The sequence below is a fragment of the Callionymus lyra genome, chromosome 3, assembly GCF_982586985.1.
Source record: "Callionymus lyra chromosome 3, fCalLyr1.hap1.1, whole genome shotgun sequence".
NCBI lineage: Eukaryota > Metazoa > Chordata > Actinopteri > Syngnathiformes > Callionymidae > Callionymus > Callionymus lyra.
Window position 1 is genome coordinate 14,153,965 of NC_141820.1, and position 22,564 is coordinate 14,176,528.

Genomic DNA, 22,564 nt, shown 5'->3' on the forward strand with positions numbered 1-22,564 from the left:
AATTGTATTCTGCGTTAAGTATCACCCCAAAAAAACCTCATTACATATTTAAATGGTATTACCGGGATTTTATGTTTTTTTCTCAAGGATCGCGCTTATTTACGAACGCACCAGTATTCCATTGTGTTTTATTTTGAAGACCTGCCGATGTGTGTTTCCTGTTAGATTTCAACCGTCTTTCCCTGGTGAGATCGTGGCTCTGTCGTTTCCTCTCCCGGACGCAAGGGGCGCTCTTAAAGCGGACGAACGACTCGCGAGGAAGCAACAGCCGCGCGAAAAGCATCATGGGATATGTAGTCCATATGTACTCCATAGTTTAGATGCTCTGCACAGCTCAACTTCACCGCTGCTGCTGTGGCCACTTTTGGGAATGTTTTAAAGGAATAACATGAATGGCGGACAGCGATGACTGAGGAGTTTGATGAAGATGTGGTTTTCGAGGTTTGTATTTTGGGCGCCGTCTGATGCCATTTGTAACTTTGAACTCCTAGTGCTTTGTCATTCCCAGCAGACATGCTAGCGTTAGCATCCTAGCCTGTTGCTGGCTAGACCAAAACAAAGCGTTATATTGAGCTCGTGTTAGTGCAAAATAAGCTTTTCGTGGTCATGAGGACGGATAAGTTTCTGTTGTCGGGGCTCACGGCGTTGCGTGACTGGTCATATGAGGTGGGGTTTAGAGAGGGAGGGGGAGACAGACCTGAAGGCTGCTGTTCTGGACGGTGACAACATGAGCTGCTGCCACCATTGAGGATGCGAGTAAGATATTTGAACCATCACACTCGTGTAGCACTTAAATAATGAACAGATATGTTGTAGTAACTTGATGTAATGCATGTTTAGTTTAACCAGAAACTGCATACAAACCCACTGAAATGAGGTTACAAATGACAAAAAAATCTATTACTGAATTGGTGAATTTTTATTTTAATAACAGCAACTTGGCCAAGATCACAAATGGGATCAAAACATCTAAGATGGATGCAAGAAGTTGATGCAGGGGACCAGCAGAAACACTGAGCAATTTTGTTAATGGAACAGTGCATTTATTTCCTTGACATTTTCTTTTTCTTAGCAGATTTAGTTTAAACTTGCAATGGTTATCGGCTAGAATCCATCGATGCCTATCAGGGTAAACGATATTACTGTGAAACTATTGTAACAAGGATATTTTTTGTATTGTCCGAGTACTTGACTCTGAAAGAATGTACAAACCACATGACGAAGTCTTAACCGCTTTCATTTGTTTTGAAACCAAAATATGTCTAAACATCAGCTTTAAAAGCCGCCGGAGTCGACCGTATTCTCACGTCCTTAGTCATCGCCGATATATCTTGCAGGAATTCATTCTTGTAGTATTGTCCGAGTACTTGACTCTGAAAGAATTTGCAAACCACATGACGAAGTCTTAACCGCTTTTGTTGTTTTGAAACCAAAATATGTCTAAACATCAACTTAAAAAACCTGCTGGAGTCAACTGTATCATCTCGTCCTTAGTCATCGCCGATATCTTGCAGGAATTAATTCTTCCTTTAGCTGCAGACGATGCAATGACTGCTGCGATCCAGCGGCCGGAATTTTAAATGCAACACAAAAATTAACAAATGCTTTGAATGTTAATTGTAAAAAAAACCCACACTTTATTACCATTATTATAATACAAATGAATATGAAGAAAAAATACATATATTTTGAAAACTTTTTTTAAACAGTATCATTAAAAAAAACATTGCCATATATCTCACACCCTAGTAATTTCCCTTTACTTCACAGACTTCCTTGCCACGGCCTCCCCATTTAAATATTTCCATATATAATGTATTGTGATTTAATGTCGACAAATTGCTGTATTCTTGGAGTATTTTCTTCCTCAAGTAACTGCTTCAATATCTTTGTAATTCCTTCCCTGTTTTTTTTTTGTTTACAGAATTCTCCACTTTTCCAGTACCTGCATGATCTAGGACACACAGATTTTGAGGCATGTCCATCAGCAACACACGAGGAGGAATCAGGCGAACAGGAAGGAGATTCTATCACTCCTGACCATGTTCCTCCGAAAACCACAGTGAGTACCTCCCAATCGTTGACAGAGATACTACTTTTACTACAGTTGTGTAAAGCAAATACACACCACCAGGTATTAACTACACAACTACTGCTGTTAAATTGCAAAATAAGTTAGGTAACATTAATTTTTCAACTTCTGTGGGATGGAAATGACCCAGTTTAAACCCAATGTTGGAGAAAGTAGGATTTAGAAATGACAGATGGTATACAGTATATCTTCTGTCAGTTCTAGAGAATACATCCCAGAATTTCGGATTTTAATTTAGTTTTCTGTATATTTTTTTTATCTAATCAAAAACTATTCTTGCATGATTTATTTCAATGTAAACATAACCTTCTCCAAATGATCATTTAACTTAGAAAGCTAAAGCTTTCAAAAACACTCCATGATTTTTTAAAAAAGCTTTTTGGAGAAGGGATTAAAACTTACTTCTGCTTATTCAACATAAAAAAAACGGTTTAGCTCACTGTGTATTTGCTATTAGGTCAAGGCCGGTCACGTTTTTTGTCTCGACAGTCGTTGTGATTGTTATTTTCCCTCCAGTGAATCAGCGTCTCTGTCCCGCGGCTCTGTGGATTTGAGTGTGTTTTGGCATGTGCGGCGATATGTACGCTAATTAATACAGCTATCGACTTAAACCATTACTCGGAGTGAGAGTCGTACGGCGCTAACTTAGCCTGGTTAAATGCTTCAGTCACGATGAGAGGCGCGACTCAAATGAAGGTATGCCGTGTTACATTTCATTACTTTTAAATGTACAGTATGTATTTATAATTGAAGCGAAACCACAAACGTCAGGACTGATTAAGAATTTGATTTAGGTTTAATTCAGCAACGTTAAGCTGTCGGAGAATGTTGTTTGAATGACGAGTCCTGAGACAGCTTTTCATTGTTGTTGAGTGATGGGAAACAGTGTTGTCTTTTTTTTTTTTTTGTAGGAGTTTTCCGTTCCAATCATGTTTCCTCTTTGCTCAACTGTTGTTTTAAGATGTCACAGAGAATAGAACAGGGGACTGATATCTCTTTTGTCTTTTACCAGTTTCCTGGACTTCAGATAAGACTTTAGCCAAACAAAGATAACCATTTTTTATATGTATGAGAAAAATATTGACTCGGTGAACTACATTGTTGAAAATCTCTGGTTTATTTGGATTCGTAGAAATCAAAAGTATGTTTGTGTCAAGTTTTCTTCTGATTAAATATCTGACAAAACTACACAAACGATTCATTATTCATTTTAATTCTCTTTTACTCATTTATCCCAGTAACTTTCGTCTATAATTCAAGTGAATTCATTCATTGATTATACTTTTATTCTTTCCACTTGAGAGGCTCGCCTCAAATCAACTCGGCAGTAAAAAACACATAAAGGCAAACAAACACTTATTTGGACAAGTTAGAGTCACAACTTAACATCTGTCTGTTTTATGAAGTGTTCAAGTTTCAAGTTGCAAAGCTTGTTTTAAACCGTGCCTCACAGCTGATGTTTCTGCCTTTCATTTTTTATCCATTTCTGTTGTATGAAGTTGATTTTTTGGGGGGTAAAATAACTATGGCTATGTCATGGGTACCTTAAAATGATGTTAGTTTCCACTGCTTATGCCTGAATGTGCAATTAATTTAGATGGAATCCTCTTTTATCATTTTTAAAATGTATTTCTGCATTATTACATTATAACACAAAGCTATCTTTGGCCATATTTTGGCTTATTTTGGCCAAAAAGTTTGTGTTTTTTGTATCCAAAGTCGAATTCCACCTGTAAAACTAAACTCTGATACAAAACAGTGAATCAGCTTCTTTTATACAATAATGTTCAAGGAAAAATAACAAGCTTTACAAATAACTATTACTTACTTACATTCAAGGATCACCTTTGGATTTGCCCGATGATCACCAGTGTTTGATTTGAATGTCTGGATTCTAGAAAGCAATCGATAGCGAATGAAACTGCTGTTGCTTTAATAACGGCACATGCTGGGTCAGCCTAAGGGGAGCTTGAGTCTGGATCAATGACCGCACCCCTCTGCAGCAAACTGGGGTGCACATGACTGTAGTTGGTCATTTGTGTTCCTTTATCCCCTTTTTTTTCATTTATTTCATCCTGGAAATCCAATTTATTATTATCAAAAAGTACTACTTTTATTAGTACTAGGTCTTCAACCTTTCTCATGTGTTAACTGATCTGTACATTTGTAAATATGTTTGATATTAAATGTGTCAAACTCTGGAACAGATTATTGACTTGCAATCACAGTAAATGCACGTTCATTTTGATGATCTATGAAGATGCCAGTGTTGAGGCTAAGTTAGGAGATAATTCTGTTTGCTTAATATTATTTTTCTCCGAGTGCAAAAAGAGTCTGGCCCCTTGTGTGATCGTGTTTGAAAACTGTTGCGTATGGTTCTGTTATTTGGGTCTTTTATATCTTTATTATTGGTTGACTGATCGATTTATATACCTTTTTATTATTTTTTACACGTTGGGTAGATTTAAGTTGTCAAAGCAGTTGACAAACAAATTGAAATAAATAAACTTTATATTAAGACAGTACACACTTGTTAAAAAGAATAACAATAACAATAAAAATTAACTACACATTTGCACACTACAGAATGACGACACACATAAAACATTATATAGACTTTCTATTTTTGTGTACTCTATATTTGTATTGTAGGTATTATCTTACTCTTAGTTGGAACACTTTGATTCTGTAATAGAAAACACGATTATTTAGAACACCAAACAAGTAGAAAAAATACATTTTATTGAAATTCAAAAACAAGTTGGGATGTTAAGATTGAATGGAAGTTGAATTCATAATAAAAAAGAATGTATCAATTTAGGATCAAGTATTGAAATCTTATTTTAAGAAGTGAATCCATATTTTTAAAAGCAGAAAGTAAGAAAAACTCAGGATTTGTGCTTCTGGAAGTTTCTATTTTTTTATTTGTCATTGGCATCGATGGTCAAAAATTCCTGAAAAGCAGATGTCTGCATTGAAACCGTATGTTTTAGCGGAATGTATCATGTCTCTCTCTCGTGCGTGTTTACATGTGTTCAGAGAGGACGTCTATGGAGCCTGGCCGAGCGCTTGTGGAGGTGGAGTCCACTCCCTCATGCATCTGCAGCTCAGAAGCTGGAGCAGCAGCTGGTTGGTGAAAGACCAAAACGGATGAAGGAATGCACTCGCCGCTTCACATGTGTTTTGTTTTGACTCCCGCCAACCCTCAGGACGCTTTGTTCGGCCAGTACTCGGTCAGGTGCATTCTGGACCAGGACGTGCTGCTGCAGGAGGATGTGGAACTGATCGAGCTGTTGGACCCGGCGCTGCTCACGCTGGACTCGTCGCCTCCTGATCCAAGCCGAGTCAGCGTCCTGCCCAAGTCCAAGCTGTTCGCCAAACCATCGTCATGGTACAACTCCAGAGGATTGACTTTGAGAGAATTCATTAAGTCAAAGTGCTGTTTTCAATAGATCTAATTCATTTAAATAAAATGTTTACGGTAACATTTTTCACTGATGATTTCACTTATATTTATGGAAGTAAATCCATCAGAATATTGAGTGGTTTAATTTATCATTTCAACCGTTAAAACTTTACATATTTTTATTGAAATGTTTTTTTTCTTTAAGAATTGAATTATTCAAGAAATAATTTAGCTTAATAGTATGTATATAGAAAGGTTGCTTTTCTTTTTCTGAATAATAAAATTAAAGCATTCAGATATTTTCAAAGTTAATATTTTATTTAGAATAGACTTGGATATTCTAAAGTCAAAAATAAAATAAAATGCATTTTCCAGATGTAATATTCTAGTATTCAATATTGATTAATGTAGTTCTTGTCCAAAATGTTTAATTAAATCATTCGACATCGTTTTTATCACCGATAAACTTCCATCCATGTTTCTGTCCTTTATAACCTATTTGTTTTCTTTCTTCTCCAGGGACATGGCCACTCTTGCCGGTCTGACCGCAGTCCTGTTGGGCTTCTGCTCAGTTTCTGGTGGTCTGTGGTCCCTGGCAGCGTTCCCCTGGGGTCTGGCCCTGATGGCTTGGCTCGGCGCGAGGGGCTCCTTCTTGTGGAAGGAGGGGTGCATGCAGCGGAAGGCCCACGCCAGAGCCTCACAGCTCCAGGTTCTACTCCACAACAGCAAGACCCTGACTGGCCTGTCCCGGAAAGCCCTGCGCTTGGTCCAGGAGACGGAGGTGATCTCCAGAGGATTTACCCTGTAAGTGTTCTTGTCTTTTCCATCTGAATACCATCGATCCAAACTGTCAAGTATGGAAATATATCGGTGCCATCAGAATATTGAATAATTGAATTTTAGAACTTTGAATTTTTTTATGGAAAGATTTACTTTCAGGCTTTTGAGTTAGTTTTAATAATTGAAAAATAATTCTATATTGATAGGTTGAATTGTTTGTCTTTAATAATTTCTGAATGAAAGGGATTCATTTTTTTAAAAGCAATATCAATTAGAAATGAATATATTTTCATTTTCTTTTTTTCGCATGAAGTTTATTATTCTGATTCCAATAATTAAAATAAAATTATTTGTGGGCTTTTAAATTCAATCTATTAGGTATAGAAGTGCAATAAAGTAAGTGTAAGATGCAGTTAGTCTCTCATCATGACCATGTTTTGAACTTTGAATACTTTATAAAGTTCTCCCCCGTCTGAAATCTCGGCGAACAAGAGGTTACGAGAGCATAGTCCATTATGATTATTATTAATGGCTTCACTCCTCCTGCCAGCTGTAATCACGCCCGCTTTGTTTATACAACGTGTCCTTTGGAGGTCGAGACTTTGTGGATTTTTGGTGCATGATGTTTGACCAATCACAGCAGAGTGGGCGTGGCTATGTTAAACACGATCTCTATAAAACATTGTTTTCATTGGGCGAGGCTTAAACACATTTTATACTCTTAAGTGTTGTTCTGAGTTATTTAAGACACACTTAAATCAATACATTTGTTGACCTTAAAAAAAATCAATAAAAACATAAACAGAGTTTTTAAATTTGAAATGTTAAATTAAAACATTAAATATTCTCATTGCACTGATATTTTTCCCTATTCAAGTGTTTGCCATTTGTCTGTCTGCGTCAGATGTGTTTGTTTTTTGTGTATCGCACGTGTTGCCTTATGTGTGGTTGTGTAGAACGGTGTCGTCGTTAAATAGTCTATTTTTGTGTTTGTCTAGTTTCCACGTCTCAATTGTCTCGGTGTGACTTTTCGTGTCTCATGTGTTCGGTGTGGTGTGAGTGTGTTCCCCCCTCTCTGGGACGTCTCCACAGTTGTATCACATTTCACTTGTCAAGTTTGCTCGACAGGGTAAGTGCTGCCGGCTCCTTTAGCAGGGCAGGTCCAGGTGCGGTGCCGCGGGGTCAGCAGCTCATCGGACTGAGGAAGACGCTGTACAGGGTCCTACGATCCGCCTTCAGAGCCTCGCGGAGAGCCACGTGTCACATGCTCAAATCATATCCTTTACAGTCCTGGGGAGGATTACACCAGGTTTCATTGGTCAATATACTCACCTATGGTCCTGAAGCCACGCCCCCTTCTAGTGCTGCAGTTTCACCTTGATTCTGAAAATGCTAAAAAGTTACACAATTAGTCGTGAGTCACTGATTCAATCTTTGTTTTTGTGAGTTTTCTCCTTAACTTGTTCTCACGTTCCCGCTGAACTCGGAGATAGATAATGTGACAAACTATGTGTCGGCTGTGCCGCTGAAAGAACTGGGTCTGGGTCTGGGAATTGAACACCTGGGAGACGAACAGGCTCAAGAACTGACCGATGACTATAGTCTACCGGCCCTCAAGGTAACAGTTTTTGCGTCACTATTTCAACATATTGGCAATTTAGTTAATCAAAAGATTTTTTGGGGGTTTTATTGAGTAATAACAAGTAGTTTGTAGTGTTCTAATGTTAATTTAAATTGTGAAAGTAAATCAGTGCCATCAGAATATTGAATGTTTTTTTTTTGTTTTGTTATTGAACTCTTTTTATGATGGATTTAATTCTATAATTTCTATAATGAAAGTTTTATGTTTTTATTTATTTCTTTATTAAATTATTGAATTAAGAAGTTTGAATATTTTTTTTTTTACACACAGAATTTAATATTCTTATTAAAATACTTTTTAAAAAAAAGTGTAGCCTTCTAAATTCAACTTGCAGACTGTCATGTGACGACATAGAAGACATTTCTTTTTAATCTATACATATGTGTGTATAATATTATTAGGAAAATGTTGTCACAACATGATCTGGAGCTTGTAATCCATGCGTTTGTTTCTTCTCGTCTGGACTATTGTAACAGTTTGTTTTCATGTCTTAACAAGAAGGATCTGTCTCGTCTGCAGTTGATTCAGAACTCTGCAGCGAGAATTCTGACCCGCTCAAGTAGGAGAACTCACATTTCTCCGATCCTTAAAACTCTTCACTGGCTTCCAGTTTCTTTCATGATCAACTTTAAATTTCTGGTTCTTACTTTCAGAGCTATTCATGGTCAGGCTCCTCCTTACATCACTGATCTGATCCAGCCTTACACCCCAACTCGGTCTCTGAGGTCTGTGGATCAGAATCTACTTATGGTTCCACGCACACAGCTCAGGACCAGAGGAGAGAAATCTTTTCAGGCTGTTGCTCCTAAGCTTTGGAACAATCTTCCTCTCTCTTTGCGCTTGATGGAGTCTACTGACTCCTTTAAGAAACATCTTAAGACGTTTCTATTTGTTCAGGCTTTTCCATGAATTTCCTTGAAACTCCTGTGTTGTTCTCGGTGTTGTCTTGATCTTTGAAGTATGTACTGTTTTGAGTATTGTTTTGATTGTTTAAGCGCTTTGTGACCCTGGTCTCGAAAAGCGCTATATAAATAAATATTACTTACTTACTTACTTACTATACCTTTTAATTGTAATTAGAATATCAAACTCAATTTGTAAATATTGATACATTTTTTAAATATTTCGAAATTGTAATATAATTATAAAAAAATAAAAAATGTAATGCTTTAAATACAATTATTTAATAAAAATTATTTAAAAGAAAATATTAAATGCATAAAAAAGAAACTATTTAATCGAATGATTTATAAAGAAAATGTAAAAAAGAAAATTATTCAAAAGAAAATAACAATAAATCCTTTACTGTTTTATTTATGTTTAACATTTTATTTCATGTTTGATGTTGCACACAATACCAAAAAAAAAATCCTATTTAGTGGTTTCGCACTGAAAATTGCAATAAAAAGAATTCTGATAAAAACTCTTTCAAAATTTTGAAATGTTGATTGAAACGTTCAATATTCTGATGGCACTGAAATAATTCCACATTAATGTCAAATGAAATCCTGCTCACTCATCCTAAGGAAGTCTGTATTCTTCCTCTTCCAGCTGTTATTCCAGCTGTGGGTGGGCCAGAGCTCCGAATGCTTCCGCCGCCTGGCCCTCCTTCTGTCACCACGGCAGCCGGAGGAGACGAAAGACGGCGCGACCACAGGCGGACTCGTCCCTCCACCTCCTCTCTACCAGTCCATCGTAGCGGTGACCGAGCCGCTCGGCTACGCCATGGCCGCTTGTCTCGGGGAAGTCCAGCGCAGTTACGACTTCCACCGACACTTCGAGACCCAGTCCAGGACGCCGGGCTCGGAGAAGACCAACGGGGTCCGAGAGAAGTGTCGGGAGCTGAACTCTCTGCATGCTTCCATCAGGAGTTTGCAGCTGCATCTCAAAGCCATGCTCAGCGAGTGAGACGCACACAAACACACTTATCAGCACCTCAGGTTTCTTACAACATGACTCACGAGTTAAAACTAGCCTCATGAAATGTATCATGATACAGTGTCTTTAGTTTTTATATGTCACCAGGCACTCTCTGTATAATCTCTGATCTAGTAATTCAATGAAACCTTAGAGCGCCATCTAGTGGTCTTTCAAAATGAAGACACCGTGTCATGATACCTCATCGGCTGTTTCATGAAGCTTCATCAACACAATCGCTCGTGACAACACTAGAACCCGTCTCCATCCTCTCTCTTCTCTCGCCTCCACCACAGGATGATCATTCTGGAGGACGACCTGGAGAAGCTCATGGTGTCCAAAGAGCCGTCCGAGTTGACCCTGGAGGGATACCAGGACCTCAGCGAGCGGCTGCACCAGCTGCAGCCTCACATGCAGGCCAGCGCCGGCTGCTGGGACGACACCGTCGGTCAAGTGGACCGCATGCTGCGACGTGCCGGTGGAGGTGAACTAAAACTGAAGCTACTTTAAAATGTCCACCACTGGTTTAACGTTTGAAATGACTGCAAATAATATTTTTGGGTTAAAATAAGTCTTGTTTCTCCACAGGCAACTCTGTGAATCAGGTCACTCCTTCTCCCTGTGAGATCCCTCTCCCTCCTCCATCATATCCCCTCATTCTTGACCGAGATCCTGTCCCAGAAGAGCTCGTAAGTTCCTCCAGCGTTGAAAGAAAAATGCGACCTTTGATTACTACTGAGTAAAATGTTTTACTGGTATTTATTGTATGGCTTATATATTTAATTAAGAAGTCAAATTCAAAACCACCACACTTTTATTTCCCCCGTCAACCAGGAGTGGGAGGCCTACGTGTCGGAGTCGGAGTCGGACGGGGACGGCCGGGACGACTGGTGCGACATGCTGACTCAGGAGGAGCGGGACCGGCAGCGCCGGGAGAGGGAGGAGTCTCGCCGCGTCCTGTCAGAACTCAAGTCCGTGCTGGGCTTCCGTGCGTCCGAGGGCGAGAGGATGAAGAGGAAGCAGATGCTGTTTAACGAACAAGGTCTTTCGCGTTTAACCGTCATGCCTGCCTGGGAATCACACGCGTGTGGTTTTTGACAGGAGAAGATTTATCTGTAGCCACATGTTTAATACTTGATAATACAACCGAATATTTTTAAAGGGCACCTAATGTGAAAACCAAACCCTCCTGACTTATTCACATGTTGTAAATGTTGAAGTCGTCCTCTTCAAAATGCAGTAGTTCATTCATCGTGACGTTTCTCCGTTTTTAAGTTATTACTTAATAAAGTTCTCGTCTGAAATCTCGCCAAACGAGATTACGGTTTAAATTAAACCTTCTGACGTCACTCTGATCCTCCCCTAGAAACCCTAAATCAGTTAAGAACCTACATGTTAATCGTGAAACAAAATAAATATTTATGTAAACATGGTGAGAGTTACTTCTGTCTTTTAGGTGTTTTTGTAATGTGTTCATTGAGCAGGAAACCTTATTTTTATTATTCGTTTTTAATGTACAAAACGGGAGTTTTAGGGCTGAGTTTGAAATTTACGTGAGTCCTTGAATGCAACTCGTGTTTTTGTGACCAATCGGAGCAGAGTGGGCGTGGTTGCTTCTTCTCAGACAAAACAGCGCATTTTAAGTGGGCGGGGCTTAAGCGTATTTTCTAATGTAAATATCTTTATTAAATGAGAGTTTTGTGCAAAAAGAGAATGAGTATAATAGAGGTCCTAGAACAATTTAAGACACACTTAAATCAGCACTTAAGGTGCCCTTTAACTATTTACTGCACTTTAATGATTCTATATATTATTATATTTGGTAAATTAGGTTCGGAATATGCGTAAGTTTGATGTCAAAAGATGCAGTTATTCAGTCCTAAAACTGAAGGATCTCTGCTCAGGATATTGAGTCACTGAGGATCATATGAAGAATATTTGTCAATGAAAATCCTGTTCATCATCTCACACTCATACTTTTTTCCTGCAGCTGCCGTGGCACCGTCAGCTTCCAGCGAGGGTTCAGATCCTGTGATGAAAACCACAGACGCTCCTGCCTCGGTGGAACCAACAGAGTCCGGGGACGAGGCGGGAAAGCACCTATCGGAGCTTCCTGCAGGAGAGGAAGACGAGGAAGGAAGAGGTGACTACGAGAGGCGCGACCGGTCCTCCGAGCCCACGACAGAGTTCAGCTGTGGCGTGGAGGAGAGGACGGAGGAGGACGTCCGTCACGGAGGAGGAGCCTCGGAGCTGCACCAGTACGACGGGGACTTAGAGGAGGCGGAGATGCAGAACGGTTTGGACCGCCTCCCGAAGCCCAAAGTCGCCGGCGTCACGGTCCTGGACAGACTCGCTGAGATGCACGGATCCGACGCCCTCAGCTTCAGTTCAGCGCTCGCCGCCCAGGTCGCGGCACGTTCACACTCGCTCATGAAGATGGAGGAGCAGATGTTTGGAGATGATGATGATGAAGATGATGATGAAGAGGAGGAGGAGGAGGAGTCTTCTGAACATGACTAAAGTGCAGCCAAAAAGACAGTTAACACTCATGTTGTCTCTCCCTAGATCCTCAACTGCTGGTCAAACTCAGGTACCTGAACCACTGAAATAAAGAACACGTGTTGCTGGTCAAAAGACCAGGATGTTGACACTGTACTGGTGGGAAAATGGAGGCTGTGAAAATAAGTCAAATAGTTTGTCGCTGCTCTTTGTTCCATCAAAACTCTCCCTCCTGTCGATGGTGGTCGACGGTGAGAGAAGGATCCCCCGACGGCCACAGACTGAACTTGTTACTGTAGACCAGACTAGAGGTGACTCAAGAGGAAGTCTAATACTATTTTAAAGTCTGTATTTACGTCAGACCCGCCCTGTGATACAACGTTCCATCAATGGGAAGAATGTCGGTGCCATCGCAATATTGAGTGATTGAATTTAACATTTTAATTTTGATGATTTTTCTTTTCTGTATTAAAATATTTGAGAGTATTGAATTGTTTGTAGATTCAATACTTTGAATATTAAAAGTTTTTTTTTTGTATATCTAAATAAGAAAAAATAAATGAAGGATTTTTTTCTTCTGATTTCAAAAATAAGTAATTAACCTTAATATTTATTTTTATTTGTAGTTGTTTTAAATAAATTCCAGATTAAAATGAGGTTATGATGCTGGCAATATGATTGGCTGAAAGTTTGATCTCTGTACTCTTGGTATCTGGTGACACTACAAAAACATTTTTTGAATTTAAAAGAATACATGTGAAAAATTATTATATTAAGACTTTTTATTATTATTATTGGAATATTTCAATATCAAACTCTAGATGTACAAAAGAAAAAGGTGACTATAAAACTTTTAATATTCTAATTATTTAATTAAATTATTCAATAGTAAATGTCAACCTTTCGATGTAAAGCTCATTGAATTAAATTATTTAAATAAATAAATTATTTTAAATAAAAGTTAAACATTTGAAATTAAATTGAGCCATTCAAGTTAAATTCAACATCAATATTCTGATGGCACTGATATACTTGCATACATAAGACGTAGCATATCATAACGAAAAAACAATCTTTTGTCTGTTTAATGAATGTCGGGAAGTGTGTGATCTGTCAGATAATAACTGAACTGTAGGAAGTTAAAACAATTATTTAATAACTGTGCCTCTGTGAGAAATAGAATAAAAGACACAATTTAAAAAAAAAAAGGTTCATGATAAAGTTGCCACAAGTATTGAAACTCCTCGTCTTTTGTCACCATGTCGGCCTTGACTCCTGCGACTCCCTCCCCAGGCGTGGACCCTCCATTTATCAGCGTGAAATAAAATACTCTCGTGGAATGTTTGCTCGTTTCATGGTGTCTTTTCAAGAGTCCGCTTCCTGCTCAGGTTTCAGGCCAGTTATTGGCTGAGGGGGTTTAGAAAACAAGTGTGGCGAGTTACTCGATAGGTTATGCCGGATTTGTTTGACCCAGAACAGGTGTTGCCCCCTTTTAATCTACCCCTTATGTTTATTTGTTTAACATCTGCCATTTAAGACTTAAGATACAGAGGGTTTAGAAAAGTCACGTTTTTATTTGTTCAGGCTTTTCCTTGATTTTCTGGAACTCCTGTGTGTTATCAGTTTTATCTTGACCTTTAGAGTATATACTTTATTGAATATTGTTTTGATTGTTTAAGCGCTTTGTGACCCTGGTCTAGAAAAGCGCTATATAAATTAAAATTACTTACTTGCTTACGTATTATAAATAGTAACTTGCGTTAAGAATATTTTTTTAAATTAAATGTCAATGATTGTGGGCTAAACTTTAATTAATGGAGTCTCTTTTAATATAATAAAACAACCCATTATCTTAATTGGAGATTAAATGAATGTAGTTTACTTTCATTACGGCCAATTATAACACGTCTGCCATCTAGTGGCGAACTTGAGCAACAACAAATTGTAGTCTTTCCGCATCGTTTCATTTTTTATATAATATTAAATCTAAAATAAAGTTATTTGCATCACAATAGTTATCGTGTTCACTGTATTATAAACGCTTTAGATGTTGAGTAATTGTTTGGAATGCTGATGCTGCGTATTTCGAGCATGTGTTGCGTTCAAGTACCGGTGATATTTGTTTTTCCAGTTATTTGTCCCCTTAAAACACAACATAATATAACAAAAATAAATTGGGTCAAATACGATACTTACGTACACATCTCATGAAACGTTACGTAGATAAATGTGTTAAAAAAAATTGTATGATAAATCTCGAGTTCATAGTCAGCAACATGATTCGTTTTTTTTCCGACCGTCCGCGAAGGCCACACCGAAGTAGCACACCCACAGTCCAACGCGCTTCCCTTTCCCAGCAGCGCCTGCGAACATGGCGGCCGTGGTTACAGAGCACGACGCGGAGCAGAAGACACAGCCCGCCTGTGAACTCAACGGCGAGGCAGAGGAGCGAGAGGACCCCGTGGAGGAGACCACCAAAAAGAAGAAGAAGAGGAAGAAGAAGAACAAGTCTGCCGCGGCAGGTACGGATGTCTTTGTACTTTTCTTGCTGGACGAGCTAATGTTCAACCCGCAAGCATCAAGCTAGCTGCGCTACACACGGACACTCCCGGTTAGAGTTTCAGAGTTAAATAACGTGTTGTATTTTTTTCTTTTCTCAATAGTTACTTACTCAATTACTTGTTTTATTAGCCGCTTGTTAAATGGCTTAAATATAATTTATTTTAAAATGTATTTCAACTTGTTAAATCGACATCAATATGTTTATTTTTTGACTAGTTGTCATCCCCGAACGCCTCGTCGAACATGTCTATATTTTGAAATCCCCACCGGAAGTGCGGCAAGTTAATCGTAGGCTAACTTGTTTGTCTTTAGCCACGCGGTGAGACTGACAGGCCTGGTGTCACGCCGGGGGTTCTTTGGTCAAGAGTCTAGTTCTCAGCGAGTGTCATCACTTAGCAGGACAACAAGGCTATATGAACCGAAAGTGTTCTTTTGCTGGTGTCGTATTTTACTGTTCAATCCGTTGATCTGCTGTAAAGTTTTGAACATTCAGTTAAGAAAGGTCCAAAAATCCCACTTCCAGGTCTAGTCCTGCACATGATGGTTAGCATTAGCTAACTAGTACTTTGCTGCCTTAGTAAATCCACATATACGATGTTTTTGAATCACATTATTGAGCTTTTATTATATTGAAATCAAGTATATATCATCAAGGCTAAACGTTAACAACATCAAAGAATGTGTAGACATTGTGTACACAATGTTTCTGGAAGGTTCCTTCTGCAAACATGTTCCATGTTGTCGGCAGAAGAGCTGACAGCGTCTGAAGGTGAAGGAAGAGCTGAGCTGAAAGGCAGAATTTATCAGATGATGTCGTTGCCTGTAGGTGACTGATAAAGAAAAATGAGTCGTTTTTAGGATCCTAGAAAACGGTGTGAGACGCTCGTCTTTCCAGGAGAGACTCAAAATATAACCTTTAAAACTTTCATAAATCCTGATTTAACTACAGAACCCATGAAATCTAGGGATGGAGGACATGGACAGATATCACTTAATTGATACAATGATGGTGATGATGATGATGTTTCAGTGACAACCAAATATTTTTCAGAAAAACCAAAACATACACATACAAGAAGAGGTAGGAAGTGCGTCTTTATCAATTATAACTCATTGTCAGTGATGTACACTAAAAGTTACTCACAAATAAAATAATTGTATCAATTAAAAATAAAACAAAAGTGCAATCGTTTAGTCTTCAAAAGACAACATGACAAGTAAACTTTTTACTGAAGGTGCTCTTTGCCCAGAAGACTAACTTATTAGTTCATCATCTCTGGCTTCAGACCGAACGTCTCAAAATCACTTTGGTGACCGTGTTCATGGGTTGCATGTCCTGAGCGATGAAACATGTGACGGCGTCTGTAATGTCTTTGTGTAAACAAAATCAAAATGTGTGAATGCATCAGAAAAATCAAACATATCTTGAGTGACGGGATGACGGGCAACTTGTCGTTCTCTCGCTCATAGTAAAACATTCTTGTTTTTAGTTCGAGGTCGTTTTGCTTCAGGTCAGGAACAAGTCCTTTGCATAACTTCTCTGCGTTTTTTGTGAAGCATAACCTGCACAACTCGTCGCTCTAGTTGAAGTCCTAGTTCCTCATATACATCTAGATATTATGGACAAATACTTTCTCTATGCCATTAAATCAGTGGAAGAGTTTGTCTGTATCCTGGTCATGTTGTTATTCTTCATGCTTCAGCTGTGGATCAATAGCAAACAAGGTTTGTGGTTGAACGACGGGCCAAAAGGATGTTTGCGACTAGAGTTTACATGTAAGACGACCAATTATATTTGTATTTGTATCGTTACTAACTTGAATTTCAATATCTACTGATACATAAATGCATGTTCATCTCAAAAGTAATCGTCCGTCTCCGTTCCCACTGTAAACGTGTTCAGAAGCTTCATGTGAAATATTCTTCGTCTGTGCAGTGGTCGAGCCAGAAGCTGATGGAGTCGCAGAAGTGAGCAAGCAGCTGGAGCAGCAGGCCATCGAGGAGAAGGAAGAGGAAGGAGAAGAAGGTGATTGTCCTCCTTTTTTTTTTTACTGATGGCGGCAGTTTCTTGAATGCTCTGTGCTGATGCTGACGTCGATCTCCCAGATGGAGACGATGGTGACGCAGCAGGGAAAAAGAAGAAAAAGAAGAAGAAGAAGAAAGGAAGTGAGTATCGTTTGATGGCGTCAACTATGTCTCTGCGTTGATGACTACATTTTTTTAATTATGATTAATTTTTTTTTTTTTCTCACCAGCCAAAGGTGGACAGACTGACCCACCTTCTGTTCCCATCTGTGACTTGTATCCCACTGGAGTGTTCCCCCTCGGACAGGAGTGTGAATATCCTATTTTACAGGACGGGTAAAGACTTTTAACTTCCATTATTCTCTATCAGTGAATCCATTTATTCACGTTTGGTCTTCATGTGTTCCGTCCTCAGCCGGAGCGCCGTCTGGCGGATGAGTTCCGTCGAGAGAAAAACGATGGATAAAGCCAACGAGGAAGTGTGGAACGACTTCAGACAGGCGGCCGAGGCCCATCGACAAGTCCGGCAGCACGTCCGCAGCTACATAAAGCCGGGAATGACCATGATTGAGATCTGGTGAGTATTTCATCTTCCGCCTTCTTCTCGTCGGTCCAACACTCTGTACCGATGTCAGGGTACGTGTTGTCAAGAATCTTGCGATACAATACGTATCTCAATAGATCAGCAACGATACAATATATAGTGATAATGTAGTAACAAGGATACGTTTGTAGTATTGTCGAGTGGAGTCTACTGACTCCTTCAAGAAACATCTTAAAACATTTTCCTTGATTTTTCTGGAACTCCTGTGTTGTTCTCAGTTTTGTCTTGACCTTTAAAGTATATATTTTATTGAGTATTATATAGTAGTATTGTTTAAGCGCTTTGTGACCCTGGTCTAGAAAATGCGCTTTATAAATATAAATCACTTACGAACTTACTTACTCTGGTGTTACAGTATTTACAGACCACATTACTCTTGAAGAATTCTTAACTGCTGCCATTTGTTTTTAAAACATAAATATGTCCAAAGATCGGCTTTAAAACCCGCTGGAGTCACTGTATCCTCTCGTCCTCAGTCATCGCTGGGATCTTGTCGGATAAAGGCGTTATTGTTGATATTGTTCCTTTAGCTGCGGAAGATGCAAGAACTGCTGTAATCTAGATTAGTTTAATTGCAACACAAAAATGTTTTAGATTGAAAAGATGATTTAGTGAAAGAAGATATTTCCTCACACCTAATCGTTATCTCACCTCAGCGAGCGGCTGGAAGATTGCTCGCGCAAGCTGATCAAGGAGAACAAGCTGAACGCCGGACTGGCGTTCCCCACCGGCTGCTCTCTGAACCACTGCGCCGCCCACTACACCCCCAACGCCGGAGACCCCACCGTCCTGCAGTACGACGACGTCTGCAAGATCGACTTCGGCACACACATCAACGGTACGTCTGTGCGGGAGATCGTTGAGGCAGGAAATTTAGCATCGGCTGCAAGTAAATGGTGGAAATTGGCTTTTAGAGAGGTTTTCCTGAGGTTGTTTTAAAAAAAAAAAAAGTTACAAACGGCTTCCTGCGTCTCAACAAACTGCTGACTCACCACTGTGGCTGCTTTCAAAAGACGTGAGCGTCTGAGAATCACTTCATGTCAATTGCGATGCTAGTTCTTCACATTAAGGGTGTAAAAAATATTGATACACATAAATATTGTTAGCATTTTTTTTCCAGATTATTTTAATTTAATCATAGTTCGGAAATGGTTTATATTTAAATTAAGTTTGTGTGAAATGAAATAATTGTATGCATTTTTTTGCAATTTACATGCAAGTAAACAAGCGTCTATTAATTTTGTGAACGGCCACTAGATGGCAGCACTCTTTACATTATATATAAAAGAAAGATTAAATTTCAGGCAATCCTGAGGATGAGAGGATACAGTTGACTCCAGCAGCTTTTAAAGCTGATGTTTTGACCCATTTTTGTTTCAAAACAAATGCAAGTACGACCTTGTCAAGAGTCACATGGTCTGTTAATTCTGCAACACCAGAGTCAAGTACTGTATTGCAATACATTGGTCAGACAATACAGCAATGTTACAGATTCCATTACCACTACACACCCCCACTTTAGATGTCCTGAAATTTATTTTTAATTGTTTGATGTTTTTTTTCTTTATTGTTAAATACATTTTGAAACAAATCCATCATATGCTTAAAAATTTTTTTTTTTGTATTTTTTGGGCGACTAAATAATGTTAGTGTTTCCTAATCTCCTCGTTGTCGTTCATCACAGTCGTCGGTCTGATGACGGCGTTCTAGTGTTGCCGTTAAATTCAAAGCGTCCAATCACAGCTGGGATTTCCACCTTAGCTCGCTAGCATTAGCGCTTTAAATATAACATTCAGTAGTAGATCGTCGTGATTCTCTCACATTAACTCGCTCCGTCTGCCTGCAGGGAGAATCATTGACTGTGCCTTCACCGTAACGTTTAACCCAAAGTACGACAAACTGCTCGAGGCGGTGAGAGACGCCACCAACACGGGCATCAAGGTACGTTGACCGTCGACGCCTAAACTTTCTCCGACTCCTCGCAACTCCTCGTGACGCTTCGTCTTCTCCGCCACAGAACGCCGGCATCGACGTGCGTCTGTGCGACGTCGGTGAAGCCATTCAGGAGGTGATGGAGTCGTACGAGGTGGAGCTGGACGGAAAGACGTATCAAGGTGAGACGCCGACGTGAGTGTTGAGCGTGAACCTTTTACGACCTCTTCCTGGTGTTTGCAGTGAAACCCATCAGAAACCTGAACGGACACTCGATCGGCCAGTACAGGATACACGCCGGGAAGACTGTGCCCATCGTGAAGGGAGGGGAGGCCACGAGAATGGAGGTGAGTCACTGGAGCCTTGTTGCAGGTGTAGAAATACTGACCCGTGTCTGAGTAGATTCATGTTTAAGATGAGGAACGGTGATTATTAATGTCAATATTTATACATTGGCTTCCAATGAGGGTTAAGTTCAAGTTATTTTTATTGTGAAATGTGCATATATCGAGACATACAGCATAAATGAAATGTGCTCATCTCTGACCCACGATGCAAAACATGAATACGGTTGACATTAAATGACATTAAATAAGATTCAAGAAAATAAATAATAATAGATGACCAACAAAAAGAAATAATCAACGATACTTAAATGATTAACTAAAACTAAACAGAATATATGTTCTTTAGCTTGTTCTTTCTCTTTATTTCTCTTTGTTCTTGTTCTTATTTTTATTTCAATGAATAATTGCTGTATTGCTGTGTCTAATTGGAAAAAAAACAACAATTTCCCGAAGGAGACCTCCTGAGGGATCAATAAAGTTCTACCTAACCTAACCTATAAACACAAAAACAAAGTTAATGCACAGAAATTGATTGTTTTGTTAAAATAATTTGGCCCCTAGTGTTTTTTAATTTGGACTCCCCTGTACTAAAGAAACTGTTTGTATGAGACGATACTTTTTTATGACACCAGGGGGAGCTGTTGATTATTTTGAAACAAGAACTACCTGAGAAACTAAAATGAATCGTTGTTAGGAGTTCAATACTGGAAGATGATTCAAACAAAGATTGTGGGTTAAATTTAAAAAAAAAAATTACTACTTAGTTTTAAAAAGTTAGTTTTGACCCCCTTCTCTAAACTAAAAATCAATCACCTTGAGTTAGAACCAAAAAATAAACTAATTTCTTCGAGGTTAGTGACGTAGGATTCTACCCGGAGCCAATGTTTGTTTCCAGGCAACACAATTGTGTTGTTTACGTAATGGTTGTGTAACTAGTGTGTGTGTGTTTGCTGCCTGCATCATGTCAGGGACAAATTATTTTTTTACGACTGCAGTTTGCTTTTATAACACCATGACAAAATATCAGTAGCAAATGGTCTTTGAAAATTCCTACTGCTGTGCACACAGTGAACGCAACAGTCTCTGTTTGTCTAAAATTAAATTAGTTAAATTGTAACTAATGGAGTTACAGCTAAATATATAATTATAAATAAGTCATTGTTGAGGAATATTTTTCCTCGTGAACGACGTGCTTGTTGGACTCTGGTGTAATTGCCACCTCTGTCCACAGGAGGGCGAGGTCTACGCCATCGAGACGTTCGGCAGCACGGGCAAAGGGATGGTCCACGACGACATGGAATGTTCTCACTACATGAAGAACTTTGACGTGGGTCACGTCCCCATCAGGTAAACGCTCGCCATAAACGAGGAGGAACTGATCGTGGAAATGAAAACTCTTCTTCTTCTCTTCCCTCCTAGACTTCCGAGGGCGAAGCATCTCCTCAACGTGATCAACGACAACTTCGGCACGCTGGCGTTCTGCCGCCGCTGGCTGGACCGCCTGGGCGAGAGCAAGTACCTGATGGCGCTGAAGAACCTGAGCGACCTGGGCATCGTGGACCCGTACCCGCCGCTCTGCGACACCAAGGGCTGCTACACGGCTCAGTTCGAGCACACCATCCTCCTCAGGCCCACCTGCAAGGAGGTGGTGAGCCGGGGGGACGACTACTGAGACCCTCAACAACACGTGCACAGAATCCTGACCTTAGTGGTGGAGACGCTGAGCGAAGGATCCCCTTAAGTTAAAGATTATTTCAGTGCCACTCTCTCTCCGCTGCAGGAGTTCGAAGGTCACGCATGTTTCGACGCATCCGACGCTCGAACCTGCAGCCGAGTCTTCTGTGGCTGCAGAACGCTTGTCCATCGAGGTTTCTCAAAATATCTGCAGCCCACGACCGAGACGCCCGACTCTCAACTCCCTGACAATGTTTTTGTATGAAAAAAAAGATTAAAATAATTTAGCTCATTGTCTTTCTGTCTCATTACCTTGCTTTTTTTTAAATAATACTCTTAATTAAACTTGATCAAAACTGTGAATTATCATGATTAATTAATTTAAAATAACGTTAAGCTTTGGTTACTTAAATTACAGCTGAGAATGTTTTTTTTAATGGCGTTATTGGCATATATATTTTTTTTAATATAGCAATTAAAATAAAGTTTGTTATATAACGATAGGTTTGGTTTAATCCCTGTGTCCATTTTCTTATATTGTATTTTTCTCTGAACCTTGGCGTTCTAAAGTGAACATAAACTGCTGTGATTGGCCCGCAGCTCTTCTTCTATTACTCAAATGACTGCGGTAAACTACTGCAAAGTTGCCAACATCGCCACCTGCTGTATCGGAAGTCCAACTCTTCCCATGCGTTTAATCGTCGTTTAATCGCTCGTGTTAATTATATTGAAAGTTACTCTGGTCTTCTGTGGAATTATAGCAGAGTCATCATTTTTTATGGTTAATTGTTAAAGTTAACCTTAACAGATCTTAAATACCAAAAACAGAAGATTCAGCCAATCACGGCTCTTATTACACATGTTTTTGAATATAAATGTATTTTTGAATGATTGAAATATCAAAATTTGTCTAAAAATAATCAATTTCAAAATCTTTTTATTTTAAATTTATGAATTTAAATTAAATGATTAGAAAAAAAAAATAATGTTGAAAATTTGAATTTATTATACTTCTATATATATATATATCTTTCTAAATTAGCATATTGTGTCTTTTACAAACATGTAAAATGTAGTAAAATAT

At 39.1% G+C, this 22,564-nt stretch overlaps 2 protein-coding genes across 3 annotated transcripts; both read left to right on the plus strand.

Annotated features, from left to right (window-relative positions):
* The first annotated feature begins 315 nt into the window (after nucleotides 1-315).
* On the plus strand, nucleotides 316-13,676 carry vezt (vezatin, adherens junctions transmembrane protein). Of its 2 annotated transcripts, none has more exons than XM_087786536.1 (12): nucleotides 316-441; nucleotides 1,925-2,062; nucleotides 5,132-5,221; nucleotides 5,302-5,483; nucleotides 6,018-6,302; nucleotides 7,395-7,552; nucleotides 7,748-7,896; nucleotides 9,472-9,824; nucleotides 10,134-10,321; nucleotides 10,426-10,526; nucleotides 10,672-10,879; nucleotides 11,828-13,676. In XM_087786536.1, the coding sequence occupies exons 1-12, from the start codon at nucleotides 406-408 to the stop codon at nucleotides 12,355-12,357; spliced, it is 2,418 nt and encodes an 805-aa protein (XP_087642662.1). In that variant the 5' UTR covers nucleotides 316-405; the 3' UTR covers nucleotides 12,358-13,676. The 2 variants fall into 2 exon arrangements, with proteins under 2 accessions (XP_087642662.1, XP_087642663.1); XM_087786537.1 differs by having other exon boundaries at nucleotides 7,407-7,552.
* Nucleotides 13,677-14,690: 1,014 nt separating this feature from the next.
* Nucleotides 14,691-21,777, plus strand: metap2a (methionyl aminopeptidase 2a). The gene is made up of 11 exons (XM_087786534.1): nucleotides 14,691-14,858; nucleotides 16,835-16,924; nucleotides 17,005-17,064; nucleotides 17,154-17,259; nucleotides 17,339-17,500; nucleotides 18,184-18,365; nucleotides 19,374-19,468; nucleotides 19,545-19,641; nucleotides 19,703-19,806; nucleotides 21,038-21,153; nucleotides 21,226-21,777. Exons 1-11 carry the CDS (start codon nucleotides 14,708-14,710, stop codon nucleotides 21,476-21,478), a joined length of 1,416 nt encoding a protein of 471 aa, XP_087642660.1. The 5' UTR covers nucleotides 14,691-14,707; the 3' UTR covers nucleotides 21,479-21,777.
* The last annotated feature ends 787 nt before the right edge of the window (nucleotides 21,778-22,564 follow it).

What these genes read in the sequence shown, in the direction of transcription:
- vezt (XM_087786536.1), top strand. Translation starts at nt 406, where the DNA reads ATGACTGAGGAGTTTGATGAAGATGTGGTTTTCGAG. An exon ending in ATGTTCCTCCGAAAACCACA is followed by an intron (nt 2,063 to 5,131) that starts GTGAGTACCTCC and finishes ACATGTGTTCAG; the next exon opens with AGAGGACGTCTATGGAGCCT. An exon ending in ATCTCCAGAGGATTTACCCT is followed by an intron (nt 6,303 to 7,394) that starts GTAAGTGTTCTT and finishes TCACTTGTCAAG; the next exon opens with TTTGCTCGACAGGGTAAGTG.
- metap2a (XM_087786534.1), top strand. Translation starts at nt 14,708, where the DNA reads ATGGCGGCCGTGGTTACAGAGCACGACGCGGAGCAGAAGACACAGCCC. An exon ending in ATGACCATGATTGAGATCTG is followed by an intron (nt 17,501 to 18,183) that starts GTGAGTATTTCA and finishes ATCTCACCTCAG; the next exon opens with CGAGCGGCTGGAAGATTGCT. An exon ending in CTTCGGCACACACATCAACG is followed by an intron (nt 18,366 to 19,373) that starts GTACGTCTGTGC and finishes GTCTGCCTGCAG; the next exon opens with GGAGAATCATTGACTGTGCC.